At 52.0% G+C, this 18,323-nt stretch overlaps 4 protein-coding genes across 4 annotated transcripts; 1 reads left to right on the top strand and 3 right to left on the bottom strand.

The window, feature by feature from the left end:
- Nucleotides 1-737: 737 nt before the first annotated feature.
- H6S33_002853 (uncharacterized protein) lies at nt 738-1,942 on the top strand (the record flags this gene model as incomplete). Its single annotated transcript, XM_044834235.1, has 2 exons — nt 738-755; nt 815-1,942. The coding sequence occupies 2 exons, from the start codon at nt 738-740 to the stop codon at nt 1,940-1,942; spliced, it is 1,146 nt and encodes a 381-aa protein (XP_044693014.1).
- A 523-nt stretch (nt 1,943-2,465) lies between these two features.
- On the bottom strand, nt 2,466-6,599 carry H6S33_002852 (uncharacterized protein; the record flags this gene model as incomplete). Its single annotated transcript, XM_044834234.1, has 3 exons — nt 2,466-4,123; nt 4,279-6,035; nt 6,163-6,599. The coding sequence occupies 3 exons, from the start codon at nt 6,597-6,599 to the stop codon at nt 2,466-2,468; spliced, it is 3,852 nt and encodes a 1,283-aa protein (XP_044693013.1).
- A 1,313-nt stretch (nt 6,600-7,912) lies between these two features.
- Nucleotides 7,913-10,319, bottom strand: H6S33_002851 (uncharacterized protein; the record flags this gene model as incomplete). The annotated part of the gene is made up of 4 exons (XM_044834233.1): nt 7,913-8,092; nt 8,154-8,296; nt 8,373-9,549; nt 10,014-10,319. The coding sequence occupies 4 exons, from the start codon at nt 10,317-10,319 to the stop codon at nt 7,913-7,915; spliced, it is 1,806 nt and encodes a 601-aa protein (XP_044693012.1).
- Nucleotides 10,320-13,912: 3,593 nt separating this feature from the next.
- Nucleotides 13,913-16,313, bottom strand: H6S33_002850 (uncharacterized protein; the record flags this gene model as incomplete). Its single annotated transcript, XM_044834232.1, has 3 exons — nt 13,913-15,791; nt 15,851-15,967; nt 16,066-16,313. The coding sequence occupies 3 exons, from the start codon at nt 16,311-16,313 to the stop codon at nt 13,913-13,915; spliced, it is 2,244 nt and encodes a 747-aa protein (XP_044693011.1).
- Between the last annotated feature and the right edge of the window lie 2,010 nt (nt 16,314-18,323).

Below are 18,323 nucleotides of genomic sequence, written 5' to 3'. Positions count from 1 at the left end.
TTCGTTTGCGCTTAAGACTGGTGTAGGAAACGATTCTGGGGTGAATGTACCAGCGATTGATTTTTTTTAGAGTTCTTCAATGCCAGCCATGCTTGGATGACGGCTGAATCTGCACTCAGATCAAGGATGTTATTTTCGGTTACTGATTCGGACATTGGTTGGGTTGCCGGTGGTGTCAGTGGTAATTGTCAAAGGTGTGTGGTGACAGTGTGGTGACACTGGACTATGATTGGTTGGGCTTGGCACAGGGTAACCCCTGCAACTGGTTTATCAAATGTCGGAGAATTGCCAACTCAACTCAAACCTTACCTCAAACCCTACCAAATCAACTCAATTCTTGGCAAAGTTGAACGGTCGGCCGTCCTGCTTACGGCTAACAACCTAAAGTGAGTGCGGGGTGCATGTAGTTGTCACCAGGCTGCCATAGCTTGGTTGCCTGAATTAAATCCAGCCATAACTTGGTTGCCTGAATTAAATCCTATTAATTCGCGTCTCCACCGGCAAGTCCTTCGTAACGGCACTACCACCTTTCTTTTCCTTTCAAGCCCTAGACCTTCTCTATCCTGATCCCATACGAAAGGAAGCGACTTTTATTACCTTCCGGCTCGGACAATATTAACTCTGAAACCTACTGCTAAGCTACAGCCAAACTCCCTACACGAATTCTACGTCAACCAAACATCTCGATCTCACGTCTTTTATTTTAATTATAATAAACACGCTCTCGTTTCTACGAGATGGGTGGCGGTGGCTCTGTAAGGATCTCCATTCATGACCGTCTTCCCTAGAAACCCCATCCACTAACAAATAGCAGAAACATGAAGACGAGGCGAGACATCAAAGAGAGGAGAATGCAAAGCTACAGGCAGAGATTCAGAAATTGAAGGACGAACGGCAGAGGTTGAATGATGAGAAGCATGACCTTGAATTGAAGAGCACGCAAGCAGAAAATGCCGAAAAGGAAGAGAAACTACAAAGACTAAACGAAAAGCTGGAACAGACCAAGGCGAACCAGCAGATGATGGAGAATCTTCGCAAGACCCAGGAGGAGAAGAGAAGGCTGGAAGAAAAAATTAAGCTGGACAACTTCGCGAGGAAGCTCGAAGAAGACGCGAAAGCACGAGTTGAGAAAGAAACGTGGTTGCGACAGGAGGCCGAGAAGAACCTGGAGGAAGGAATCCCACCTATTAGATACCCTACCGGCGACCAAATCGCAGAAACGAGAGAAAGTCTTGGATACCAGGAAGGCCTTCTACACATTGCTATCACTGGCTGCTCTGGATCGGGCAAGTCTTCGTTGATAAACGCTGTCCGCGGCTATAAAAACCCAAAAACTGGCTTTGCTGCTTTGACTAGTCTCGACACAGTCATCAACAACATCTCTCCAGGACATCTTGCCCAAACTGGAACCAGTGAAACAACTACGCAGATCCAACGATACGCCGACCCGCATCGCGCGCGAAGAGGCCTGGCTTGGTATGACGTCCCTGGGGCTGGTACACTCCGTGTACGAGATTGGCAATATTTCAACGATCAAGGCTTGTATATCTTCGATACCATCATGATTGCTGTCGGCGACCGTATTACCAAGACGGACGTAGACCTTCTATTCCATTGTAAGCGATTCGGCATTCCCACCTTCTTTGTACGATCCAAAGCAGATCAACATATCAGGAATTCCATGGATGAGCCCTATGATGAAGCCGATGAGGATGAAGTTCGTACTGGATATATCCGACAAACCCGCACCGAGTTCAATAGCATTTTAACCAAAGTAGGGCTACCACATCAAAAGATTTATATTGTTAGCAAAGAGACTCTTCGATTACTCAACGACGGCAAGAAACCTAAACCAAAATCCATTATCGATGAAGAGGAGCTCATGAGAGATGTTAATGATGCACTTCATAAGTGGTCAACCTCGGTCCCCGCCGACGAATAGAGCGCAGGAGGTATCATGGGCTTGGATTTCCATTATTTATTTTCTCTTTCTGTTCTTTTCTTTGGGTTATGGGATAATGGATGGGGGTATGTAGTTGGTCGAACTTTGGGAAATCAGACTGTGTTTACAGCTAAGGCCAATTGCAACTGACTCAGTTTCTTTTATATTTCGCTTTTATTTTATTTGTACTAGCCTTGGTAAAACCTCGTTTAAGAATTTAGTTAACTTTACGTCATGATATTATGCTTGAACGAGATAGAACCCGTCGAACCAGGAGATGAATGTTTCTATTGAAAAGTAATCATCGCCCCCGAGAAAACCCATTGACTCTAAATTCCAGGATTCACCCTAAACGATAAGGTAGACAATATACAAAAATTAATTATTCGGTGATGCACCACCACCCACATGATTTTGGTTATTTCTACCATACAAATTTGATGCATTTCCTGATGCATTTCCACTCGTAGTAGAGTAGTACCTCTAAAAATATTACTATTCTATGAATCTAAAGTATTAACGCTTACTTCCGGCCATCCCCGGAGGACATGAAGACGCCTAAATGCTTTCTTCCATCCCTACCCACAAAGACTCCGTACCCATACCGTGCCCCCGCCTTCTTCAACTCCTCCATGCGCACCCGCGGAGTATCTCCCCTCACCCCACCACATACCTCCTTTGCATCACTAGCATACAACAACGACCACATCGCCGCAAGGTTTTCCGGTGCGTGCGCCACGGAATCCGAAGGCCGCGGGCCCCAATAGAGGAGGAGGATAATCGCCGTGGCGTACACAACGATCGCAATGCTAATGATGACCATTGTCGCACTCACTGATACCCGTTGTTGGAGTGCCTTTGTGAGCACTGTTATAGTCTGTGGGTCTGTGGCGGACTGCATCACATCAGACGCGTAGAGACGCAAGTTGATCGCGTAGAGGCGTTGGAAAATATTCTCAAAGGCGCCCGGAAGGATATCGGTGTTGGGGATGTGGGTGATATTCGGGCTTACATCACGAACGACCTGAGGGTATAGGGTAGTCAGGTGGTAGTTGAACCAGTCCAACGGTCGGAGCTGCAACTCATAGGCTTCGTAGGTTCCTTGGGCAGCAGAGCTGATGAACGTCCGTACCAGCTCACCGGGCCCATGCGGATAGAACTTGTTTAGTTCCTCCGGGGAGTCAATGGGGACTATGTCTTGAACACTTAGAACATCTCCCTTCGAATCGACGGTGGCTGCTAAGCGGACGATTTTCTCTGCGCTCGTGCAGCGGATGATCGCGCTATCGAGTTGCGGCAGATAGCTCAGAGACATATTCTTTGCGCCATGCTCGCGGTCTGCCGGCTGCTCGGCCCATGCAACAAAGAATGTGTCGGAGCACTGTGGGTTGTAGGCAAAGTAGTCGCCGGCTGGGATCGACCACACCATGGTTTCATTGCTTGGGATTGTTTCACCGGCGGTACGGTTCTTGATCTGCGGCCAGCAAGGATCCTTGACGGACAGTGTTGCCTCGAACGAGGGGCCCGGCTTGGACCAGTATGTGGGACATTTGGTTTTATAGGCTCTGGAATTCACAAAGCAGAACGAATCGACCTCCGAGCTAGGAACGAGATCACATGAGATTGATGCTCCAATCCCAAGAGTATCTGCCGACGCGGCCTGGAGACCGCCCATAGATGGGAGTGGAAACGGTAAGATATAATACTCGGTTGTGGTCCAGTTGGGCTGGGGGATTTCACCGGAGAGATTGCTCGATAGGACGTAATGCATCTCAAGTGCAGGGAGTGAGTCGAAGCCCCGTGTGAACTGAGGCTCGCCATAATAGTTAGGGACGGAATAGGAGATGGTGGACAGGACATTCATCGGAGAGAACAGTGCAGAAAGGGCAACAGTAAGGATATTGGCGAGAAGGATAGCAACGATGAGGCCTCCAAGCATAAAATCACGGGCAATTGCAGAACGTATTATCTGGAGCTGGGGTGGTGCGGTGTCGTAGTCGATAGCGAGAGAGCTCTCGCTACTCGAATGCCCGCGATGGAGGGGCCGATATGGGCCCAGCATGCAATGATAGCTACCGAGCGTGACAAGAATAGGTTCAACCAGGTGCGCTAGAAGCGTCGGGAGATATGCAAAGAGCACCTTGTACCCGAATGTGCCGGGCGAGGAAGGCGACGGGATGCCTAGGAACGGAGTTAGCAGACTCCATGCCGGAAACGATTTATGGGTTATTCCAAGTCTGGGGGGGGATGATCTTGTAGGCGGGTGTGATATGCTAAAGCATGACCCTATTTCGTCCATTATGTCCATCCCCATCGGGAAATCTTGTTGTGCTCACCTTCTCTGATTTCATCATATACGTAGAGCACAATCATAGTCACCAGCATCAGGAAAAAGAATGCGGCAAAGAGCGCCCCCGTAGTTGGGTTCTCAAGCCACCGCTTGTTCTTATCATAGCCCTTGCTCTCAAGTGCCTCATCTGGCTCCTCCATCAATATCTTTACCGGAATACCATCCTCGTCTTTCAAAACATCAACCCTCGGGCCAACCCCAGGCTCCAGGCCAAGCCGGTATCTAAAGCCACTCCGCACCAACACTCGCCTTACAACGCTCATTGGGTTGAACTCCGAATTTTCCAGCTGTTTTGCGAGCTCTGGGCTCCGCTGCAGGAGGCCCAGCGCGCTTGCCAAACTATTCGGCTCCCCGTCCAGAACACAGCGCCGTTCCCAAAGTAGGACGATCATTACGACCGTCAAGGCGGCGAGCACTGCAAATGCGGCCTGTACACCGCGGCACCAATTCTCGTTCATGCGAAAGCCCCGCGTCTTCACCTCCCTTGTAATCGTGGCGGGGACTTCCTCTGCAAGTGTATTAAGCCATTCGTCCCTGCACAGCATCGCAAACTGGAGCTTGAGCGCGCGGCGATACATGTCTGCGAGATTCTGAGGATCGAACAGGCTATCCAGAGTGTCATTGTGCTGAGTGTTAAATGCAAACGCCGGAAACCCTCGCGCCGGCTCCCCCAGGAACTTTGGCTGCACGCGCGGGACCTCCACACTGCCGCCGAAGCGACGCAGTACTTGACTAAGGTTGTCGGGCTGCGTCGGGGGCAGATACCCGAGCCCCACGAGACTGTAGAAATTATTCCTATAGGCTGTCAAATTTACCTCACCACCAGTATTGCCAACGTGCAAGTCGCTATAAAATTCCCCAAGACGCGATCTGTCCACCTGTTCTACGAGAATACGGTCCCCAGTTTGCGACACGTTCTGGATGACTCCGGAGGGCATAAGCACAGTAGCGTTGACGGGCTGCGAGTAGAATCGCGGCCGACAATAGATCGCGGTCAAGCCCCGCGAGCCAGACCCCATCCGCGTGTTGTTCCAGTCGCGGGGCAGTGCGGACGTCCAGATGTAGATCATCGAGTCCATAAATTCCTCATACTTGTCGCGTTCGCTGTACTCAAAGTACCTGTTGGGCATGTCCGCGAGACTATAGTGTGCCGCGCCGCTGGCAAATATGTCCTGTGAACGCTTGTAAACGAAAGCGCTAAAGCCGGGGACCACGTCCTCGAGCCGGCTCATTAAATCTGTGTCGTTTGTGTCGGCCACACCAGGTACCCAGAGGGCCTCGCCCACAGCGCCGTTGGGGGAAGTGAGGTTATAACCGATTGTGCCAACACCCTCCGCAACGATCGGCGTCTTTACCGCTTCGTCGCATTCGAGGTCAGCTTCGTAGCGGATGGATGGGCCCACCCACACCTGGCCGAGTTTGGCAGAGTCGGTGTCATTGCGCTTGATCACGCTGCTGTTAAAGTCAACCTCAGCCCAGGGCGCCAGCGCGTACGTGGGCGTGGTAAATGGCGGAAGAGAGCCATTCAGCCAGGCATGGCCATAGGAAAGGTATGTATATCGCGCAGAGAACGTAGCGCTCGAATAGTTGGCGGACGTATTCCTCCACTGCAGGGCGGCGAATGTCGTGTTGTGTGCTATTTCGTGTGATAGGTCACTGTCGTCGAAAAGGCCAGCCGTCATCGGGATAAGGACAAAGCTGGTGAGGAGAAGTATACATGATCCAGTCAAGACTGAATAGTGACTACAGGAGTGGGCCAAGTTAGCTTTCGCCGATTGATGGCTCCGCCCAAGGTTTGAGAGAAAGGGGGACAATCAGAACCTGGTGGAACTTTCGTATTGAGCAAGGCCACGGGAAATATAATGCATACCGTCGCTTTACCGCCTCGAACGGAACAAACAGTGGGAATAGATATGGATAGTCCAGCAGCAACGAGTCCTTCGCTGTCGCGCCCTCCTCGCGGCTCATCTGGAACCACGGTTCCATGCGCATAGAATCATGATGCAGGATTGCGACCAGAAGACCAAAGAACAGCGAAATGATTGTTGGCAGGTAGTTGTAGACGAAGTTCGTTGCCACCGAGAGATCCAAGGAGCCGTCGCCGCTGCTGCTGGAGTCGGGTTCGCCGAAAACGTGGCAGCCGTCGGGCTGGCATGACCGAAGGATGAGCTCGAGAGCAACAATGAAGAAAGTGCAGACGAGTGCAAACGTGAGGAGGTAGGGAAGACGGAGAGGCCAGGGGCGCCATTGCCCCACTACCGCAGTGGGGGTGCGGGGAACGAGAGAATATTTTATTCGAGAGCGCATTCTAAAGTACGTATAACGGTGTTATATATCGAGGCGATCGGGGGTGTGGGAACGCCGTTCCTTTAGTATGTAGTCGTTTGTTGCTGATCTGCACCAAGCGTTCCGAGCGGGTTTCGTATCTGTAACCCGACACCGCCACCACCACCGCCTGGGGGATCTGCAAAACGAGGAATCTCTCCGTGTCAGCACACTAAGATGCACCGGAATGCTTGGCGCAGGATACCTCCGCAGGGCTTTGACATGGATAGCTATCATAGCTAGAGGGCATATTCGAACCAACGCATAGGCCTCGAGCTCTGGAGGTAGCTTAGTATTGTCCAATCGATGGCCAGAGTAGACTTAGACTATGTAGCATGGTGCGACCATGGGCTGACCATGTACTTGTAACATGGCACTGGCAATGTTGGCGGTGGGGTGGGGGGGGTCGACATGACTGTAGTCTGTAGCTGCCATGGTACTGGTTCGTCGTTGAGTGTTTGTTGATTGAGGCTCAAGTAAGCAAGCAACGCTAAGTCCTAAGTGTTCCAGATCCCTTCGTAATACCCACACTAAGGTTCGAGTGAGCCTATATGATATCACCTGTGTGACCTCGGTAGAAGTGTCAAGATCTGCCGCCAGTAAAAGACTGTCACCCGCTGTATCAACCCGCCGGCTCAACCTGATAACTAAGAAGGAGCGACACCAACTGCTAGCTATTAGAGCTCAAGATCCGCTGCCAGTAAACCGCCGTTGCAAAGGCGGGTTCATATGGTACGGTTTTTAACATTACTCAGATCTAAGTTAATTACACGTTCGTTAATATTGATGCTTACTCAATTTTCTCATTGCGTTCTCATCACTCTGGCGGAATTACCTGCTATTTATTGTCAACATTCCCATTCAGGGCGGTGCAAGCTAAATATAATGAAAGCACACTCCGAAGCCAAGTTAATCCTCCGAAAATTCGGAACCTCCCAGAATGCAAGCTGTATCAAAGGAGGACAGATAGCTACCTACAGGAACATTCAACAATACAACACAGTACAAATCGCACCCAGACGGCCGGGCGGATTGAACATCAAAACACCAGCATCTCAGGGTTAGGGTTTGAACCTTGGGCGGGAGGGAAACCGAATGCGAGATCAAGATGTGCAATTAATTTCAAAGATATCGTAGACTCTCATATAAGCAATCTATCAGGCTGTCCCAGCCACATTCACACTTGTGATAACGCCCCGGCCAGCTTCAGCGCACAGAAACACCCCAATAATTCCGCCTCCAAAACAACCAGAATTTATTCACTACACTAGCTATAGAACAATTAATTACACACATTACGGTCCCTTCTCCTCCCCCGCCTCCCCCTCCCCCTCCCCCTCCCACTCCCCCTCCGTATCACACGACATGGGGATCACCAGCCGCCCCTTCGCCAGCCCCGCCGGCTGCACCAGCTGCTCGAACGAGCGCGTACTCAGATACCCATCGATGAGCGCTTTCGACTCCGTCAGCATCATCTAGCACCCCAGTCAGTACCCATCTCATCTCATCTCCACTTCCCCCGGTTCAGGGCCATACCTTCATCCGCAGCACGCTCCCGAGCAGCTGGAACAGCAGTGGCAGCTCGCTCGGGGTCTGGGGCACCTGGCAGAGGGTGTCGCAGCTGAGGAGGCAGACGTAGCCGCTGGCGTAGCTCATTCTTAGCACCTGGCAGTGCAGTCCTGCCATCCGCGAGAAAAGTTAGTACAGAAGTACATGGAGGTAAAAGAGCCAATGATCACAAGACCACATTCTTACCAGCATTGACCACCCCTGCCAGATGCAGCCTGCCCAGCGCCTCCACATCGTTCCCCACCTGCGACTGCAGGCTATACAGCATATCATGCAGCGCCTTCGCCACCTTGCCATAGTCATGCAACCACTTTGTGCCCGTCTCGCTCACAAACGCCTTCGACCCCTCCATGGCCGCGTACTCGTACCTGCCGCCGCCGTCCTGCACCAGCCCGTCGAAGCGTGCGCCGATCTTCTGGCGCTTCGCCGTGTCGTCGCGGTGCCGGTTCTTGCGGTGCGCGCCAGCGAGGATGGGTAGCTCGCGCCGCCGCGTGTTGAGCCCGCGGATCTCGTCGAGGAGCGTGTCGATTATGATGCCCCAGAGCCGGATGTCGTACCAGCACTCGTCGTTCTTGTTGAGCAGGGGCTGGTCGGGATTCTCAAACAGGGGGAGTCTACAATCGGGCGTGGGGGGTTCAGCGTCAATCACGATATGCGGCGGCGCAGCGGGGGTATGGGGAACATACAGCATGGTAATGACCATGTGGATCCAGTGACGGTCATAATGCTTTTCACGATCATATGTTTCACCCGCCGGCAAGTACGATGCGGCAGCCAGCTTCTCCCGCAGCCCCGCCGCCGTCTTCACACTCATAAACTCCTTCATGAACTCCACCGTCTTATCATCGATCGCCGGCCATTCTGGCACCTTCTCCAGGATAGCGCTCCAATCGAGCGGCTCAAACAGGTCTTTAACCTTTTTATTCTTGACATCGAGCACGAACGAGTGCGCAAGACACTCGCGGTCCGCGTTCTTCAGCGTCTCATAGATGATTGTCTCCACGAACGAGCCGCTGGGGAGCTTCCACATGAACTGCTCCTCCATCTTATTGTACATTTGCACGAACGACGACGGACTCCAGCCCGGCTGGGCCTCGCCGTCGGAATCACTCACATCACCCAGCGTCCTCTTACCCTTACCCTTCCCCTTCCCCTTCCCCTTGCCCTTCAGCCTCGACTTCTGTTTCGACTTTGCCTTCACCCTCCGCGCCGGCTCCCTGTTGATATTGACCTGCGCCCCATCCCCAATCGCAATCTGCGAATTACTGATCACCATCGGCGGCGTCAACGCGTCCTTCCTCTCCCTCGGGACGCCCCCGCGGTTCTTCTCGCGCCAGTCCCTCGCCCGCTGCCGGTCACCGCCCTACAGTCCACCGTTAAAGCATCACTACCATTTCCGCCGAGCGCTCCCATGCAGGAGCCAGGGCGCCGGGTGAGCAAGCAGCCTTGATACGGGGCGGACCAAGAAAGTCACCCCATACCCCAGCGCCCCATATCCCTGCCCGACCGCCTTGGACAGTGGGTGTCCCCGACCCTGCCGGGAACACGACCAACCGAGCAGGTCATCGTGCCCCGGCGGGGACCAGCATCGGGTGAGCAAGCAGCCTTGATACGAGGCGGACCAAGAAAGTCACCTCATACCCCAATGCCGGACCAAGTACGTACAGTATCTCGGATCAGTGATTCCCGTTGCCGTCCAGGCAGGTGTACGGGCAAGAACCGAGACGGATCCCACCAGAAACAATTGCTCCGCGGTGGAGTCCGTGCCGTTGATTCCCGCATGACTGTCGTATCACTTTCGCAAGGGGCGGGGGCTCGCGTACATACCTGTTTGTAGTTTTTGAGAAGCTCTTGGGCTCTGCACCACTTGTCGGGGTCGGTTGCAGCGACGGCCTCGAGGCTCTTGGTGTACGAGTCTACCGCGCGGTCGAACACGGCGTCGGAGATGTGGGAGTCGGCGAGGGTGTAGTCGAGATACTCGGTCACGTCCCAGAGCGAGTGGTGGAAGGCGTCCAGGTAGGGTGGGCGCGGCGGTGAGGGTGGGGCGGGGGGTGGCGGTGGTGGTGGTGGTGGTGGCGGTGGCGGTGGACGGAAGGGTGAACCCGTGCTGGATGCTGTGTCTGCCCTTGTCATGATGGAGAGCGATGATGTGTTGACGAGGATATTGTCGTGATGGTGTTGATGGTGTTGAGGATGGTGGTGTTGAGGATGGTGGTGTTGAGGATGGTGATGGTGTTGAGGTGATGTAACGAGGTGGCTGGGAAGCGAGGGCGATGAACCATCTTGCTTAGTAAGCAAGCACCAAGCCTCAGCTGTAGAGTTCTGCCAAGCAACACTGCCAAGCCAGACTCTTGGCGCCAAGTAAGCACCAGCGACTCCCTGTCGATGATTAAAGTCCCCACTTATCCGCAGCTGCAACAGGGTGTACTTTTCGCTTGTCGGATTTTTTTATGCTTTCCGACCCTTTCTACTCCAAACCATGGCAACCAGGTGAAGAAATAACTACCGTGAAAATGAATGGGCAACATGCGAAGCAACAGCCCTTTGGAAACGAAACCTCATTACGGAGCCATTTCCCCGCTGCTTCCGATGGTCGGGTCTCGGTATGAGTAATGCTCAGGCACGAGTGTGCAGGTGTGATGATGATTGATTGGCCATAGAGCAATGGCCTACAATACCGGAAATCGGGGTACCCTAGCTACAGTACTAGTAATACCATAAGGTAGGCAATTTTTTGCTGCTCAGACGCCCCGAAGTTAAACCAGTAGTGTTGGGAATAGTTTATTCCTATGAAGACGGGTTAAATAAAGTGCTGTATTTAGATGGAATTGATACTGTATGGCGGAAAATAATAAATTTTGAGGGATGCTGTATCAATACCATCCCAATACCATACCAACAATTCTAGTATGCCCGCACATGGCGGCCATCAAGGCCGCCCCGCTCTGACCACTGGTAACGCCGCATGCCACCTAAGTACCGTTATCCTGATGGTGGTCACGCTGTGACTAGTAGCGAAGTCACGCCCCTTCGGGACTTGTGGCAATTCGTAACTCTGTCTAAGTAGAACCACCAGTTGGCGGCGCTATGCTGCCCCTAGTTATCAAGCGAGGTCTTTGACCTAGTAGTGCTTAAGCTAATAGGCCATAATTCACAGGAATAGACAACCTTATAAAAATCATCCACACATGCGCATGTACGTACCACCTGCCCAAGGTATCAAAACCCACAGAAATATAATTTCTACGGTCAGTTTTAAATTCTATATCGAGAACCTGCCAGTCTCCAGGCCCGAAAATGAAATTTTTCTTATAAACTCTAGCGGTACAGATGCGGTATTTAGGCAAATTACCACATCAATACCATACTAATACTAGATTTCTTACAATACTGTATGAATATTAGATGTAAGAGAATCAGTATTGACTAAATAATGCGTATTTCTGAATATATTTTATTTTTACTCGATTGCTACTACTTGTACTAATAATCTATTATATAAAAGAGTACGGAAGTATCACAGAACTCCGATGGTATCAGACTTTTAATACAAGTAATAACAGAGTACTACCGTGGCGTAAATACCCCCATTTCCGGTATTGTAGTTTTATACAGGTCCTAAAACAAGACATGGTTGCTTGACCTGGTTCATGAGCCACGTAACCGCTGAACCGTGTCCTGACACAGTTACGCCTATAGCTACCCTGCACCACAACGCCGCACACAAGAAGAAAATCCAGCAAGCACATGTGCTCGTAAACTAAATATCTATCTTATTTCCGCCCTCTCTAGTATATAACACAAGCCATTAGAAGAGAAGAGGCAGCGTACTTCCAATTTCAACAAAACACACATACACGCAAACAAAACCCCAGCCGGATATGGCGATCCATTACGAAGAGACCCATCCGCCTGGCCACAACATTAATCCCTATCTCCTTTCGCTAACTATCTAGGTACTAGTATACTAGGTACGTACCTGATCCGCGCTCCTCCTTTCTAGTAGGTATAGGACTAATGCTAATTAGAGTATCGTAGTGGGTGATCTCATGCTTAGCAACCGTGTCCTACCACCTGGGCATTGAAGTAACTCGAGAGGCCGTTGATCGTTCTTCGTTACTGGTATTGATGATGAGAGATCAGAAGAGAAAGAATGTAGTCCTCTCTCCTCCGATCAAGTAGAGAATGTTCCTAATGACAGCTAAGCTAGAGTGTTCTCTAACCACATTCTCCGGCATCTCCGACACATTATCTGGTATATCCGCCTAGCTGGTGACACCTAGCGCTGAGAGTCGCAATTATGGGATTACATACATAAATGCCACAAGCATGCTCTCCCACCAGTTCCCGTGCCCGGGAAAGCGATGCTAAACAGCTCCACCAGCAACTCATAATTCTTTATATAATGGCATAAACCCATATTATCTCTTCGATTATCCCCATTTCCTTACAGGATTATATCTCCGCCCTTTTAAACCGAAATTGGCCATTCCCAAAGTCTACGGGACCAGGAAAAACGATTATTTGCTCTGATCCATTTTCCACGGTTCAATTGGCTGACTGTCTCTATAGAATTGGATGATTTACTCGGCCTATTACGAAAGACTAACTGCGACCACGATCCAAAACGCCACCCCTAAGCGAGTCTGATTGATTTGATTGATAACGCACTTGTGCACGTAGCCCGGAGGCTATGACATGCGCTAACCGAGTCTAATCAAATCAAATATTCGATTTTTGTACACGATTATAGCCAACCCGTTCCTCACACTAACTAGCCGGCCCTTATTAGCCATCAGAGCCAATGAGAGTAAACTGCCCTGGTGTTGTATGGTGCGCACACTCTTAAAGGTGACACGGCAGGATTTGGAAGTGGAACAATTGTGGCTGCAAGGTGAGTTTTAAGCCAATCAGAAGGCCTATTTCTAGCATTCCTGCCACAATTCGCTTTTTTTTTTTTTGGGGGGGGGGGGAGGGGGTATAAATGGGTATAATACTGTTCCACTTTGCTCAGTCTTGGCGCTTTTTACACACAAAAAATACGGAATTTCAAACTCCTAAGGCTTCACAACTAGAATAGATATCAAAAATCTGGTCATACAAGTTAAAGTTTATCACTAGTACTACAATCTGTATGACCCGATTTTTTTTAACCCTTTTTTTGTTGAAAAGCCTTAGGCAATCGACTTTGCCTCATTTTTCGGCTACCTTTAAGAGCGGGCGCACCATATCAACAAGATTCCCATACAAGGTGGGCCTCCCTTTCCGATTATCCATAACCCTAACCCTTGAATCTGCGCATGCACGTAGCTGAGTCATCATGCGTCACAAACAGTCACTCGTGGCGGTGTAGCTGCCGAGTGAGTCATTGTGACTCACCATCGGGCACCTGCCGTTGTACCTTTCTTTCTCGAGTTCCTCCATGTTCAAGCTGGAGAACATCTGATTACCAAATTATCATCTAGCTTGAAGTCCCAGATTGTTTGGAATGTTTACTACAGATCCTAGGTTGGATCCTACTACTTATACATATATTCAGTCATATCATGACTCTCTATGGTTTGGTGGTAATCTCATGTAGTTCAACCTCCACGCCTTGATACAAAACTACATATATTCAAAATAACCCTTCAAATTAAAACACCCACATATATCTAATCACATATTCATCCCCACTATCATCCACATTCACATAACCAAACGAACCGCCCCCTCCCTCCCCCGCTCTACACCAACGTCAACGTAACATCATCCAGATACAAATCCTTGTAACTCCCCGCCGGCACCGTCCCCACACACACCACCCTCACCGTCAACACCACCGCCGTCTGCGTCGCGCCCGCCTGCCACGCCGCCGTCACCTGCTGCCACGTCGCGCTCGCCGAGGCGCCCCTAGCCGCGACCGCCGGGCCCCCCAAATAAAACGCCGCCGTACACGCACTGGCCGAGATCGGCACCTGTATCCACGCGCTGAAGCTGTACGTGGCCCCCGCGCAGACCGTGAGCGTCTGCGTGAGCTCGATGATGCTGCCCGCGGATGCGGTGCGCGGGAGACGCATGCGCATGAAGTGGGTGCCGCTCTTGGAGGCGCCGTTGGTGATGGTCATGACGCCCAGGGCGCTGCTGATGGAGCCGACGCCCCAGGCGGATGTGTCTTCGAAGCTGGGGTTCTGCACGGGGGTGGGGTAGGCGCAGACGGGGGCTGCGGTGGTGGTCGGTGGTGGGGGTGTCTCGGTGGTTGAGGGTGTGGTGGGGGCAGGGGCAGGAGTGGTGGACGTCTCTGAGGATGTCGTGCTTGTTGTGGAGATCGTGGACGTAGAGGTCTCTGTTGGGGTAGTGTTAGTGGTCGTCTCTGTTGATGTTGTGCTTGTAGAAGTGTCTGTAGACGTCGTGCTGGTAATCGTCTCTGTAGATGTCGTACTTGTAGAGGTTTCCGTCGATGTAGTGCTCGTGGAGGTCTCTGTTGAGGTCGTGCTAGTAGTAGAAGGCTCTGTAGATGTCGTACTCGTAGAGGTTTCTGTTGCACTTGGACTTGTAGTAGTAGACTCTGTCGATGCCGTACTGGTAGAAGTCTCGGTAGCGCTCGTCTCCGTAGTTGAAGTCACAGCACCAGGCAAAGATACCGTCTGCGTGATTGTAACCGCAGGCTCTGTGATTGTTACTGCCGCCTGCGTGATGGTCACTACCGGCTCTGTGACTGTTACTGCGGGCTCAGTGAGCGTCACCGCGGGCTGCGTAACTGTTTCTGCAGGCTGTGTCAGTGTCGCTGCGGGTTCGGTGATTGTTACCGCCGCCTCTGTGACTGTTACCGGCGGCTGGGTGACCGTCACCGCGGCCTCTGTGATTGTTGCTGCGGGTTGAGTGACAGTAGCTGCAGCCTCTGTAACTGTTACTGCGGCCTGTGTAATTGTTACTGGGGGTTCAGTAACCGTAGCTGCGGCTTCTGTGATGGTGACCGCTGCCTGTGTAGCTGTTTCTGCGGGCTGGGTGACTATAATTGCAGGCTCCGTTACTGTTACCGCCGGCTCTGTGACCGTCACTGCGGCTTCTGTGACCGTCACTGCAGCCTGCGTAATCGTTTCTGCGGGCTGTGTAATTGTGACCGCCGCCTCCGCAACCGTCACCGCGTCCTTCGTAACCGCCACCGCCACCTCACTAGTGACCGTTACCGCAGCCCCCGGAACAGTGACCGCCTCTGTCACTGTCACCGCCGGCTTCGTGACCGTAATCGGCGCCTCAGTTACCGTTACTGCAGGTCTTGTAACCGTAACCGCCGCTTCAGTGACCGTTACCGACTCCTTGATCGTCACCGCCGACCCAGTGGCTGTAACAGCCGGCTTTGTAACTGTGACCGCAGGCTTCGTAACCGTTGACCCCGGCCCCGTAACCGTAACCGTAACCACGCGCCCCCCGCCGGCCGCTGTCACCGTCCTCGTCACCGCCGGTGCTGTAGCCGTCTTTGTCACCGCCACCGCCGTCACAGTCGCTGTCTTCACGCTCTCCCGCACCGATGTCACTGTGACCGCCGCACAGCTCGCACCGCTGCCGCTGCCGCTGCTGCCGTTGCCAGAGCAACTCGCGTGGGTCTTCTGGTACAAGTTCCCCCTACCACCAGTCAGTCAGCCATCCCACCCCAAGCCAGCCATGTTACGGTGCACACAAACCTCCAGTCGCCACCACACGCCGTCCGTCCATCCCCTCCACACCCAGTCCCACACTCCTCACTCCGCACCGGCCCCAACCCCCCACTCTTAAACAGCTCATTCCCGCAATAGCACTCCCTACGCACCTCAAGCTCTTTATCAGCATCGCACCTTTTCCACCGCACCCCCGCGGGGGGGGGGGGGGGGGCGGGGGCAAAAGAGGAAGAAAAACTCACCGCCCATACTCCACCATGGCGTACTCAAACCCGTCACACTTGGCTAAGCACTTCTCAACCGTCATTCCACCATCATCTACAAAGCTCTTTGCGCGCAGCAGCCGCCGCGACGAGTCGCTGTAGCAGCCGAGGGGCTTCCAGGCACATGTTCCGGGGTGGGCGGTGGGCGAGGAGTGGTATGCGGCGGCGGAGACGAAGCTGGGGATGAGGGCGCCTATGAGTAGGGCCGCTGCTGAGAGGGGACGCATTGTAACGAGTGACTTTTCGCTGGCTAGCTAGCTGGTAGAGATCGTGAATAACAAAGTGAAAAAGATCGTCAGTGAGATGCCTATGGGGGGGGGGAAGTGCAGATTTATATATATATATATATATATAACACGCCCCTTAAGGAACTCGCAGTCTCTACTAATTATCCAAAGCAGCCTAGCGCCTCTTTACTAGATCTGCGCCACACACAAAATATCCTGGACCCCTGCCAAGCCAACCCGACAATCGGGGAAAATCTTAGCGAGAGGACCCCTGTCAGTGAGCAGTTATGCTTGTTTTGTGGAGATGAGCTGCGACATCCTGGCCTAGCTCCGGGCATGCCGAGCACTGAGACATCTCGCCCGGACCACTGTGCGGTCCGGGTGGGGTGTGTGGCGAACACGTTTGTGCGGTTCTGGCTGTCGTGCCTGTGTTTTCCCTTTCTGTCGATCGGAAGTGAGAGTATGCCGAGAGAAATCCCCTCGTCTATGCTGACAGCCAACAACAAGTGCCCGATTCTAGCCCGGGCATATGTTTGTTAGGCAATAGACTATTCTTCCAAGCAAGGTGGAATACGTTCGCACCAACGGTGGGAGAGGTGAGGAAGACTCACTCTGCTCCTATTTATCTCCCCCTTGCCAAGAACACAAATCTATATCCCTTGTGCTCTGGATACGACACTTGTAACATGGCTCGTTAATTAAGGACAGTACGCAGATAACGACAATCTTCTGAATCGAGATAACCTTGTCTTTTCTATACTCTACCAATATCTGTGGATGTCTCTTGACAGCGCAGGCGCCGCCATCAATTCTCTCGCTAACGGGGACACGTTGCGGCACCGAGGGCGCGGATGTCGGGTACAGATACCTAGCTAGCAAATGTAGCCCATCCACACACTTGACACATGGTGCCACATTCACTACCGCAGCCTATCTTCAAGTCTTCTGCGCGTTAGGAATTTGTCTAAACCCCTTTCACGCTTCACGTCAAGATGGAGATGGAAACCCACCCCTCTATCTCATCCTATAAGCGAGGCTGGAAAGAGGCAAATTTACCTCGTTCATTTTGAGGAGATGGTGCATATCTTGAGCATGTCAAGCTTACCCCGCGGTTGACGTTGAGCTGAGTTCTTAGATCCTCTGCAGTCTGTGGGAAGTCAACAGCGATATCGATCTCACCGGGTACCGGCAAGGTGTGAATCTAGTAGAAGATCAAGCCCCCCTCCCCCCCCCCCCCCCCTAGAGGTTTTATATAGCACCCGGTATGGAGCTACGTGTGGTAAGTCTTTAAGACGTTGGGACCTCCCCATGTACAGCTACAACCGGCCACATAGCCCCACAACGTTGAAGACACACCTGATCCTCCACCTGGAAACCTTTACCTAACGTTATAACGACTCTTCAATCTCTACCAAGTATCTCCCATAGCTCCCCACCCCGGAAATATTCCAAGTTTTCTGCTGTCCGTATTGGGTCTAGTGCTGCCACATCTTCAGGGTCGATCCGTGTTGTGTCTAATACTGTCGCGCGCATCGCCAGGGCCGGAGAGGAGACATTCGACAGAGAAGTCCAGCCCGAAGGAGAAATATCTAAAGTAACTTACCCAGGAGGTTTATGCATAGCTCGATCCTAGCTTGCGTTGATGATGGTGAGGAGAGAATAGTCCCATATCCTCGACCAAATATTCGATAACTTTCTCGAGGAGTAATGTCCTGAACCTCGGGATGATTGATGAAGAGATCCAATATTGCCACACACAGTCGCACCGATAGAATCCCGAAATCCCTACCCTTTTAGCGGCATCCTATCAAGAAACCCCGCCATGCACAGCGCTATCATCACATGCTGGATCTCTCGATCCCCAACGTACCCGACGGTATTAATTATATATGCCCATAATCTGACCAAATCTCCGCGAAGATACAATATCACAAGCATAATCGGCGCTCAAAGGACAAAGATGAAACCCACAGCCCGCCAATGAACTTTTAATCATAAACCATCACTCGA

The sequence above is a fragment of the Morchella sextelata genome (assembly GCF_020137385.1).
Source record: "Morchella sextelata strain SCLS chromosome Unknown scls_13, whole genome shotgun sequence".
NCBI lineage: Eukaryota > Fungi > Ascomycota > Pezizomycetes > Pezizales > Morchellaceae > Morchella > Morchella sextelata.
Note: the sequence above shows the minus strand (reverse complement) of the source record. Positions and strands in the feature narration are given on the sequence as shown.